This window comes from Salmo salar, chromosome ssa09, assembly GCF_905237065.1.
Source record: "Salmo salar chromosome ssa09, Ssal_v3.1, whole genome shotgun sequence".
In the NCBI taxonomy this organism is placed as follows: domain Eukaryota; kingdom Metazoa; phylum Chordata; class Actinopteri; order Salmoniformes; family Salmonidae; genus Salmo; species Salmo salar.
This window is the reverse complement of record NC_059450.1, coordinates 77,099,079-77,111,451: the sequence shown is the minus strand read 5'-3', so window position 1 is coordinate 77,111,451 and position 12,373 is coordinate 77,099,079. Positions and strand designations below refer to the sequence as shown.

The 12,373-nt window shown below is 41.1% G+C and overlaps 1 protein-coding gene across 2 annotated transcripts in view; it reads left to right on the top strand.

Annotated features, from left to right (window-relative positions):
- The window catches only part of LOC106611927 (5-hydroxytryptamine receptor 4-like), a 106,888-nt gene that overhangs the window by 59,785 nt on the left and 34,730 nt on the right, over positions 1-12,373 (top strand). For both annotated transcript variants that reach the window (XM_014212600.2, XM_014212595.2), the window contains 2 exons: positions 4,252-4,405; positions 11,798-12,366. In XM_014212600.2, the coding sequence (XP_014068075.1) occupies positions 4,252-4,405; positions 11,798-12,366 (723 nt within the window). The remainder of the gene's footprint in view (positions 1-4,251; positions 4,406-11,797; positions 12,367-12,373) is intronic.

Sequence of the window (12,373 nt, the reverse complement as noted above, 5' to 3'; positions counted from 1 at the left end):
CAGTCCTTTGGGCAGTCACTTAGTAAGTGCATAAAACAATTTTAGCTATGTCAATGGTGTAAAACATGGACTGCCCTGAATCCAAATGGCTCTGTCATCTCATGTTTCCATTCTGCCCCTCAAACTTTAAATGTTCAAATTCTATTTATTGGTGTTTTAGAAAGTGTGGTGTGTTTACTGTAGGTTGGAGTCAGTGTGTTGTTCTCCAAATGGTCTTCTTGTCCTTCTTGTTGTGTTTTTTTTTGTATAGGAATTTCAGTGAGCCACCAAATGATTTGGGGTCTTGCAGTTGAATAGTCGATGACTGTTATCAGTTCACACATCCCTGCTCTCTGTGCTTCACTGTATACTATTAGTCTCGCGTTTTTGCACAGGCAGCCATACTCTTTCTAGAACAATGGCGATCGTGCATAAAGATGGCAAAATCCAGATATGAGGTCATTGTTTTACCGCTATCCACTGACGGCGTGCAACATGCTTCAATGTGCCAGTAAATCAGCACAAGCTACTTTTACATTTTTTCAAATTGCCAGCTTCTTGGAGCTAGAATTGGATCATGTATACTGTGCTAATGCCAATAATGCCAAAAGAGTAATGGAGAGCAATGTATAATACAGCAAACTTAGCAAAACCAGGAATTTGTGGTAAGTACATGGGGGCTGCCATCGTAATGCATCTTTGACAAGATGAAGAATCAGTCATTTTTCAGAGATTGGCTGTGTAGCATTACTTTTTGAACATGCAAATTGTATTGTTCCTCCTAAAAACCAATATACATTGTACTTTATTATCGATACCTAGTCTTTCTGGTACCACATAATACTGTGACAGTAAGGCCTTGACATTGGCCAAGAGAAGAAAGAGAAAAGCTTCAGGACATACAGCCGTTCATTTGTCTGTGAGGGAATACCAACTAAAAGGATTCAAAATAGCTACAGTGAGTGCTACACTCCTAGAAAAAAGGGTACCAAAAGGGTTCTTCGGCTGTCCCCATAGGGGAACCCTTTTTGGTTCCAGGTAGAACCCTTTTTTTTTCTAGATAGCACCTTTTTATCTAAGAATGTAGAAAGACTAATGTGCGTTCTTAACGGAGCGGTCTTCCAGTAAATACTGTATCTCTGTACCAGATCAATAGAAAGGCAAGATGAGCAGTACTGTTTTTCTAAGAGTGGTGTATTTAAAAAGGGAAAGAATGCACAGTGACCCTGAATGGACAATCTGTTTCTCATAGAAGAGGGTTGAAATAAAGTGTTCGTAGTTAACGTTTTGGTCTCTGCTCTTACAGCACAGATGTCTGCTTTTCATTTGCCTTCAGGTTAATTTCTCTATAATGTACATTTGTGCGGTGCCAGCAAAGCTTGGAATTGAGTTTTACACAAGTTCCTATAATGCCCCCCCACTGGGCACAGACGTCAGTTCAACTTCTAGTTTTGATTTACATTTGGTTGAGTTGTGAATTCAATGTAAAATGTGAATTCAATGTAAATTCAACAAATCATTTCACCATGTCATTGGATTTAGGTTAAAAGTTGGGTGAAAAAAATACTAAATGCCTTACATTGATGACTTTTTGCAAATCCATTCAGTTAATTCAACATCATCACATAGATTTTGATGGGTTGAAATGACGTCTAAGTAACATTGATTCAACCAGTTTCTGTCCAGTGGGCCTTTTCCAGCGTAAGACCAGAAGGAACATTTCAAATGAATGATGGATTGTTAAAACTCTTAAATCCGATTTACTAACAGCAGAATTCTGGATCACATGGAATTGAAGTTTAAGTGCCTGGTTTGTTGATCCATCTGTTTTCCATTGAGGCTCTGCTGTACGTTCTTTAAGTAGCTATTGGTGGCCAAAGTTAGCTTAATAAGCCAGGTGAACAGATGTAGAAGGTTGGCCTGGTGTCAACAAACCACACGGCTGCTGTGCTTCTGGCCTTCTGACAGACAGGCTCGGTTTTGGCTAGGTGAGACAAGAAGCGGCACAGTACACGTACACAACCATGCTCCATCTAACCTAGACTCACAAACATGTTATTAATGAAGTCATGCTGTTTCAGAGCCATAATACACTCATTACTCAAGCGATACAGGGCAGGCTTACAAGACATCCTCGTCTTCTGAAAACCTGAGTACAAAACTGATGGAAGATGCCTCTCTGAAGTTGGTAAACTGGCCTGGGACTATTTTCTTTCTGATGTGTCAGCTTTGTGCAGCAGTCCGACCAATCAGGTAGTCTTCTTATTTATTGATGTTGTTAACAGTTGGTGGCTCCATTTCAGTTGACCTGCAATGAAATATGAAATGCCCTCACTAACATGTCTCTGAGTCATGAAGGGTGACAGAGAGAGTAAGCATAGTGCCTTGAAGACATGGTGGGCTGTGGTGCTGTGGCATAGTGATACAGACTGCAATGGGCTGTGGTACAGTGATACAGGGTGCAATGGGCTGTGGTACAGTGATACAGACTGCAATGGGCTGTGGTACAGTGATACAGACTGCAATGGGCTGTGGTACAGTGATACAGGGTGCAATGGGCTGTGGTACAGTGATACAGACTGCAATGGGCTGTGGTACAGTGATACAGGGTGCAATGGGCTGTGGTACAGTGATACAGACTGCAATGGGCTGTGGTACAGTGATACAGACTGCAATGGGCTGTGGTACAGTGATACAGGGTGCAATGGGCTGTGGTACAGTGATACAGACTGCAATGGGCTGTGGTACAGTGATACAGGGTGCAATGGGCTGTGGTACAGTGATACAGGGTGCAATGGGCTGTGGTACAGTGATACAGACTGTAATGGGCTGTGGTACAGTGATACAGGGTGCAATGGGCTGTGGTACAGTGATACAGACTGCAATGGGCTGTGGTACAGTGATACAGGGTGCAATGGGCTGTGCCACAGTGATACAGGCTGCAATGTGCGGCAATGGGCTGTGGCACAGTGATACAGGCTGCAGTGGGCTGTGACACAGTGATACAGGCTGCAATGTGCTGCAATGGGCTGTGGCACAATGATACAGGCTGAAATGGGCTGCAGTGGGCAGTGCTGTGGCACAGTGATACAGGCTGAAATGGACTGCAGTGATGTGGCACAGTGTTACAGGCTGAAATGGACTGCAGTGGGCAGTGATGTGGCACAGTGATACAGGCTGAAATGGGCTGCAGTGGGCAGTGCTGTGGCAAAGTGATACAGGCTGCAATGGGCTACAGCAGGCAGCCCCAGTCTTGCCATGAGAAATCACGGTGTGATGAACCCATTCCAGGAATGTAACACCGAGGCCAGGGGCAAGCGACTACATTGGTGAGGTCCGTTCTGGAAGAGAGGGAAAGTAGTCTTCTCCCTTTGACAACGATCTTAGGAGTTGGCAAGACAGAACAGAGCTGAGACCAGGCTATGCAGAGAGGGAGAGGTTTACAACTTTATAACCATTGTGTATCAAAGCTGACATGACAACCTGGGGCCCAATACCCACCACCGGGCAGCCACCGCTGTAATCCTGTTGACTATTCATGTGATGTTTCAGCTAATCCCCATCCATTGTGGAGGATTGCCTGTGTCATTTTACACAGTGAAATGGTGTCGACGTACGCAAGAAATGATCGATATCAAGGTTTTTTTGTTTAGTGGAATAGGAATTAATTGAACTGTCAAACGTCAACGATCAGTTAAATACCACTCAGAAAGCAATCCCGTCGACAATGAGAGCTTCGACCTGGTTGCTGTGTGTTCACGTTGCCATAGTAACCTGAAGTCCCTGAAAGAGGAAGAGCAAGTCAAGTGAGGCCTCTGGGACATTAACCTCTCAAGCTCCACAGACAGAGGGTTCAGCCAAGTCAAGTAGCAATTTGTGACTGACGCCATTTCAGGGATTTTTTTGCCCATTGTAAATAATTTAATGATCATGAAAAGTACACTCTAATATCACTTTCCCGGAAAAGAGGTAGAGATGTGTGATGTCGAAAATGTCCAAGATTAAGCAAATCTCTCAGCTACGCTCTGAACATGATAAACACAGCTTTAAAAAGATCTCAGATAGCAACATCAAACCCTTTGACATCACAAATATACCTTTTATCTGTGTTTCTCACAAGGATCATGTGGTTTTAACAAGGTGTCAATTTCACGTGCAAGATACACTTGTTGACCCGGATTTTGTCCACTGAAAGAAAAGCTTGCATTAAATATAATCATATCTATTTCCTCTATGGAATCTTCCTTAGAAGTGTATCCTCTTCTTCTCTAGGTACTATGCCATCTGCTGCCAGCCGCTCGTCTACAGGAAGAAGATGACATCACTGAGAGTGGCTCTAATGTTAGGAGGATGCTGGGTAATCCCCACCTTTATATCCTTCCTACCCATTATGCAAGGATGGAACAGTATTGGAATAGACCATTTGGTGAGTTAATACTATTTTCTGTTTTTATGTGTATACACTGCGAATATTTGACAAACCATGCAGTAAAACAAGGTCAAATTAAACGTGTTGTTTTGACTGTGCTACCTATATTGTAACTAATTCCATATGGTGTCAATGACACCTTCACACAACCAAAAGGGTTTTAGTGTAGATCTGTTCCATGTGCTATAGGGCACATGCTACCTGTTTCAGAGGATCACCTCCCAGCAGACTGAGATTGAATCTGTGTCTAGGATATGATACTGAAGCAGTAAGGCCCACCTCCGGCTGCTGCTTATATGAAAACAATGGTTGAAGCAGTAAAGCCCACCTCCGGCTGCTGCTTATATGAAAACAATGGTTGAAGCAGTAAAGCCCACCTCCGGCTGATGCTCATATGAAAACAATGGTTGAAGCAGTAAAGCCCACCTCCCACTGATGCTCATATGAAAACAATGGTTGAAGCAGTAAAGCCCACCTCCCACTGATGCTCATATGAAAACAATGGTTGAAGCAGTAAAGCCCACCTCCCACTGATGCTCATATGAAAACAATGGTTGAAGCAGTAAAGCCCACCTCCCACTGATGCTCATATGAAAACAATGGTTGAAGCAGTATAGCCCACCTCCAACTGCTGCTCATATGAAAACAATGGTTGAAGCAGTAAAGCCCACCTCCAACTGCTGCTCATATGAAAACAATGGTTGAAGCAGTAAAGCCCACCTCCCGCTGCTGCTCATATGAAAACAATGGCTAGAAGTGAAAGCTCAATGAAAGGCATTGGCTGACTGATACTGTGTGATGATGATGCTCAAATGAAACAACAGGGAGTCTGCATCGAAATGTCAGACCCAATTCTACTATGTACCAACCCAAAACAAATGGACTGGGGGAGAGGGTGATGTAATGAAAAGTATTGGTAGAGATGGGGTAACCCTGTCTATGTCTATCATAATCATGAACTAGGGAATGGGATGAATATATTTAAAAACAGAACAACACAGACCCTGAAAAACTGTTTTTGTTAGATTTGTTTAAATGGAGGACATAGTATCTCTCTTTCTAATAATACTTTTCAGGTATGAACTGTGATTTGACTCCAGAAGATAGGAGGTTATGTCATATTTTATTTATTTTATTTTATTTAATAATCATATTATTTTGTCCATTGTTGAGTGTTTATATCAGGGATTGGCATCCTACCCCCTTTTGAAGACCCTCGGATCACCCCCCCCAAAAAATAATTACTCGCTGCACCTGCTGTAACATCTGCTAATGTTCGTGCGACCAATAAACTTTGATTCAAATTTTTGAATACAGCACATCTCTGATCTTGTCAATATCAAAGGATTTTATTTAATCATAATAGTACATTACAGTATATATCGTACTTTATATGTTTCTACTTTACAGACATACATTTTCATTATGTAGTTCTCAAAATCTGTAGTAGATAAACCAATATGCATCTATAATTGGTCGGCTTTAAATTGACGAGCAGATTATAAAGGCTTTATAAAGCGTTCATAAAGCCTTCATAGACAATACATAATTGTGTTACAAATGATCTGTAACCATATGACATGCTTTATAAAGGGTTCATAAAGATTTTCCATGTTCACAACAATACTTAAACCACATCAGGGGACGACTTTTGATGTCTGTTCAGTGTAGTTGCTGTTTAATTCAGTGCACATGCCCTCAATGTTGTTTGGTTAGAGGTTTTTCTGTAGCACAGTAAGAGGACATGTGGTGATTATTGTATTCCATATACAATGATTTGAATTTGAGTGTAAGTCCAGCAACACTCCATATTATTCAGAGCCCCATGAAATGACACCATATATACATTCTACAGACCCTACTGAGTATTCCCTATAATAGTTTTATAGCGGCACCCAGAATAGTTTTTGCTCTAGAAGCCAATATGTATTCCAAATACAGTAATTCGCATTGGGGCATTTATATGACCTTGGAACATGCTTTAAACCCCTAATTTTAAGGTCCCTTAAATATGAACAAATATGAATTGTTAATATTTAGAGAATTATTTTTCATTTATCATACAGGTTGTTGACACTTTTCTACTATTGCGTGGGGGATTTTTATTTAGAAAGTTTCCGAAATTCCGCGACCCAGAAGTACTTTTTTTGTGTTGCTGACGAGACGCTGATCATGTGATGCGTTCGCAAATCAAATGGCCAATTGTGGTGCCAACCGGACAGCGAAAAACAAGTAAGTTAACCTTTATTTGTGGTAATTGAAATTTGTTTGTTGTAAAGTGTTGACTTAGATTAAGCAACCTCAGTCGTTATTTCAAATAATTTCGGTGACTTCACAGCAATTGCTAGCTATCTGAAATGTAGCTAGCTAGCAGACTCCGCTAAATAAAAATCAATTTACATGCATCCACGTATCATAGTCATTTCATGAGATTTTTAAATGAAAGAGGAATATAATAATACAAATTAAATAGAGTTTCCCATCTCCCCATTTAGAGTTTCTGGCACAGCACAGAAATGCCCTTATCCAGATGGTGTGACAAAGGCATTTCCTAACAGACCTGCTAACTTTCTTTGTTGTTACTTTTAAGGTTAGAACCAACCAAGACAGACAAGAACCATTCGTCCGCCAGCTCAGGGACAAGCTACACGATTCACAGTCCTGTGTAATGTTCAATGTAATTGCATTGCTGGACTTTTTTAAAGTTAATGTATAGTAAAAATAAAATTTAAAAAATAAAGGAAATGTATGGTTTAAACATGTCTTTAATGTTTATTTGTTTTAGCTGTTTTAGTGTTAATACGTTTGTATTTACATCATTAATCCTTTATGTATGTGTTATGAATGACCAAAGGTGTCTGACCTTATAGTAATTACACTGTCATATGTGACTCATTTCAGGAAACTAGGAGTATGATGCGGGTCACTACTTTACAGGAGATCCCTTTGAACTTAATTTTTTAAATTATTATTATTAAAATAAGTTTTTGGGCAGAAATGCCTTCTGGAACATATGAACTTTCATGTGCCTTAATAACAAACTTGTATGCCATCTGTAAATAAAAATAAAATGGTTAAATTAGGAGCCTAGTTGGTTTAGCCACAGAAAAACCTTTTCCGCTACCCATGATAAGCTAAGATAATGAATGCGCTGGACATGCCGAGAGATGAGTTCGGATTGGTCTGCGGTATAGCACGCTTCTGTCTATTTAAGCTGGTCAGTATGTATTGGTAATACTTTCTAACGCAGCTTTTTAAAAATATACATTGCGTTGTAGATCTAGATAACTGGCTCGCCAGCTAATGTTACATGTATGATCTTATTATTCGTATCTCAAAGCCATTTGCTTTGCTAGCTAACATTGAACATGGTTGGTTAGCTACCTGCAGATTCATGCAGGGTAGTAACGTCATGAGTTGGGATTATGGTTCATTGTTTAGCTAGCTAGCTACATGTCTTAACAAAAGACTCCACTATTCAAGTAACCATTTCAATAGAATGTCACTGCGACAACTGTTGGTAGACGTACTGTAGCTGGTAAATTTGCTCTAGCTATCTACTCCGATTTCAGAGCATTCTCATCTGAGTGTGCCAGAGTGCAGAATTACAGACAAATTTATGAACGCTCAACACGCGTTGGATATGCCCGGTGTCAGTAAATGTTGGCAAAAAATAGCAAATTGTTGCCAGCAGCACAGTTAGTCACCAACGCTCTAGATAACATAAAAACAGCCTAACCAGCTCTGCTAGGGCGATGAAAATGGTCAGTGAGCTGTTTGTTCATTTGTGTCTGTAAGTAGCTAGCAAGCTAGCCAACTTTAGCCAGTTAGCTTGGGTGATTGAGTACTGTTGTTAGGGCAGAATGCTAGGCTCAAACCTTAAAGACATGGGTGGGGCTAAATCTTAAGAGGGTGTGAATGATGCTGAATGGGTGTAGACAAAGAAGAGCTCTCCAGTAGGCACCAAAACAGGTGAAGGCCATTTTCTCAAAAGTGAGGTTACTAGTTCATCAACTTTCAAAGTGTAATTACTTTCCCATTGTTCCTCAAATGCAGTGTATGTTATACTATTTTGTAGCTCTGTGTCTCTGCTTTTATCCAATGTAAAAAACACAATTTCAAATTGTACTTTATCAAGGCAGTTGGTCACATCCATAAAGACATTTTTGGATGTGTTATAAATGACCGAAGGCGTCTCACTTTAAATTAAGTATTACAGGACACAATAGTAAAATGTATTTTTAAACCTCTAAAATGTAACTACATGTAATCTAAAATGTAATCTATGCAATCGTCAAAAGTAATTAGATTTCAGATTTCAAAAAAGTTTTACGGCAAAAGCAAACTTTGCAATAATCTGAGTACAGCGCTCAGACACCAAAAGAAGCCATACAGATACCCGCCATTTTGGAGTCAACAGAAGTCACAAATAACGTTATAAATATTCACTTACCTTTGATGATCTTCATCGGAATGCACTCCCAGGAATCCCAGTTCCACAATAAATGTTTGTTTTGTTTCGATAAAGTCCACTGACTGCGCGAGCATAGTGCATTTGGAATGCTGGACTGAACGCGCAAACAAAAAGGAGGTATTTCGACGCGTTCAGTCCAGCATTCCAAATGCACTATGCTCGCGCAGTCAGTTCAGACGGAAAGTCCAAAAAGTTATATTACAGTTCGTAGAAACATGTCAAACGATGTATAACATCAATCTTTAGGATGTTTTTATCATAAATCTTCGATAATATTCCAACCGGACAATTCCATTGTCTTCAGAAATGAAAAGGAACACACCTAACGTGCGCCTATCTGAGGTCATGTCATTTTCTCAGTCATCTGATTCCAATGGCTCTTATTCTCTCCCCATTCACAGTAGAAGCATGAAACAACATTCTAAAGACTGTTGACATCTAGTGGAAGACTTAGGAAGTGCAAAATGACCCCACAGACACTGTGTATTAGATAGTCAATCACTTGAAAAACTACAAACCTCAGATTTCCCGACTTCCTGGTTGGATTTTTTCTCAGGTTTTTGCCTGCCATATGAGTTCTGTTATACTCACAGACATCATTCAAACAGTTTTAGAAACTTCAGAGTGTTTTCTATCCAAATCTACTAATAATATGCATATCCTATCTTCTGGGCCTGAGTAGCAGGCAGTTTACTACGGGCACGCTTTGATGAAGTTAAGGGCTTGTAAGTAAGCACTTCACTGTAAGTTCTACACCTGTTGTATTTGGCGCATGTGACAAATAAAATTGGATTTGATGTGCTTAGAGTTTTTACAACAGCCCCTTGGATGATCTGTTTTGAGTTGTGCACTAAGAGTTGTTAAAATGTACCACATAGTTGTGAACATGTACCACATAGTTGTGAACATGTACCACATGGTTGTGAACATGTACCACATAGTTGTGAACATGTACCACACAGGTGTGAACATGTACCACATAGTTGTGAACATGTACCACATAGTTGTGAACATGTACCACACAGTTGTGAACATGTACCACATAGTTGTGAACTTGTACCACATAGTTGTGAACATATATTTGTGAACATGTACCACACAGTTGTGAACATGTACCACATAGTTGTGAACATGTACCCCACAGTTGTGAACATGTACCACACAGTTGTGAACATGTACCACGCAGTTGTGAACATGTACCACATAGTTGTGAACATGTACCACATAGTTGTGAACATGTACCACACAGTTGTGAACATGTACCACACAGTTGTGAACATCTACCACACAGTTGTGAACATGTACCACATAGTTGTGAACATGTACCACATGGTTGTGAACATGTACCACATGGTTGTGAACATGTACCACATAGTTGTGAACATGTACCACACAGTTGTGAACATGTACCACATAGTTGTGAACATGTACCACACAGTTGTGAACATGTACCACATAGTTGTGAACATGTACCACATAGTTGTGAACATATATTTGTGAGCATGTACCACGCAGTTGTGAACATGTACCACATAGTTGTGAACATGTACCACATAGTTGTGAACATGTACCACACAGTTGTGAACATCTACCACATAGTTGTGAACATGTACTACACAGTTGTGAACATTGCACCAAAGTGATAAAAAAACTGTAGCATGCAATAATGTAGCCTAAATCAAGTGTATTTATTTGGTCTTGACTCAAGTAGTAGTCTTACATACTCTATTCACCATCGAGCTGAGGGCGTGTCCTGTTTTATCTGTCTTAACATAATTTAGCCTAATTCAATATAATCAATCAATCGTTCATTCATGTCATACGAGTCATTCATGCCTTTGAAAGAGGGACTCGGTGAAATTACGTTGCCACGAGCAGCACCGCAGATATTGAGATGCGTGAGATGCAAGACTTCACTCTCACACAGTCACACACAGTATCAGCGCATGTGCACGAGCCAGGGAACCAAAACAGCAGAGGAGTTGAGCCTCATGCTTCAACGCTCTTAGTTGTTGTGGAAATTGACCCACTATGATGTTAACTTTCTGCATCTACATCATATCGCTGAGTATTCCTTTAAATACAAACAAGCATTTTATTTTGAAATGAAATAACAAAGGGAGCCTTAAAGAATTAGATAAAGAATTAAATAAAGAATTAGATTTTCTGCCAAACACCTATTTGAATAATCGTTCAAAAGCCCGGTGATTTGAATACATGTTTGATTAGAGAAACATTTGGATCAGTTATGGGTCTACTTTCGATAGTTTACAAGATCCAGCAAGGCACATTAGCAGGGCAGTCATACGCAGTGCGTACTGTATATATGCAGTGCTCATACCTTATCAGTAGTAGAGTGGAGTAATTTATTTTCTCCAGAGTAGAGACAGGTATGACCTGAGGTGGCCAGAGGTTCTGGCAGTGTGCCGGTGGAGGACAGTGATTAATGATCTGTTTCAAAGCCCTCATCTTCCCCACTCTGGACCTAGTCGCTACTTTCAGGAAATAGCATTGATGGAAGTTTGGTTTGTGCACCATTCATCATTGCTCTCCTAGATACGTTTAAGTGTTTAGAAAATCCACTTGATGAACAGGAGCCTACAGGACTCCATAGTAAATGGTAGAAAACCCTGACAAGCTCAGTCCTCTTACCTTAGACATAATTAATTGACAACATTTTTCACTGAACTGTATTGACCTGATTCATATCAACTTGCCATGTCATATACTTATTCTCTGAATGATTACTGTTCTGTGTCCGTGAAACTAATGTTTCATGACCTGACACATTAACCATATGTTTTTTTTCTTCTGTGATGTGTTTCTGTGCGTGTGTGTGTCTGTGTGCCTCTGTGTGTGTCTGTGTGTCTCTGTGGTTGTGGTGGTGGTGTTACCACATCTCAACCCCTTGGTAGATAGAGGCACGGAAGTTCAGCAGTGACGTGGCCAACTCGACGGCGTGTGTCTTCATGGTCAACAAGCCGTACGCTCTGACGTGTTCCGTGGTGGCCTTCTACATTCCACTGGGGTTGATGGTGCTGGCCTACCAGCGCATCTATGTGACTGCACGGGAGCACGCACGCCAAATCAGTATGCTGCAACGGGCGGGGGCCGCCTCGGCAGACAGCGCCGACCACCAGCGCAACCACCGCATGCGTACAGAGACCAAAGCGGCCAAGACTCTGTGCATCATCATGGGCTGTTTCTGCCTGTGCTGGGCCCCTTTTTTCATCACCAACGTGGTGGACCCCTTTATAAACTACACAGTGCCGGACCAGCTGTGGGCAGCATGCCTGTGGCTGGGCTACATTAACTCCATGCTTAATCCCATTCTCTATGCCTTCCTGAACAAGTCCTTCCGCCGTGCCTTCCTCATCATCCTCTGCTGTGGGAGAAAGCGTTACAGCGCCAGGCGGCCATCCATACTGGGGCCGGGGCCCCCCTGCTCAGCCACACAGATAAACGGCTCCACCCATGTGCTCAAGTAAGTG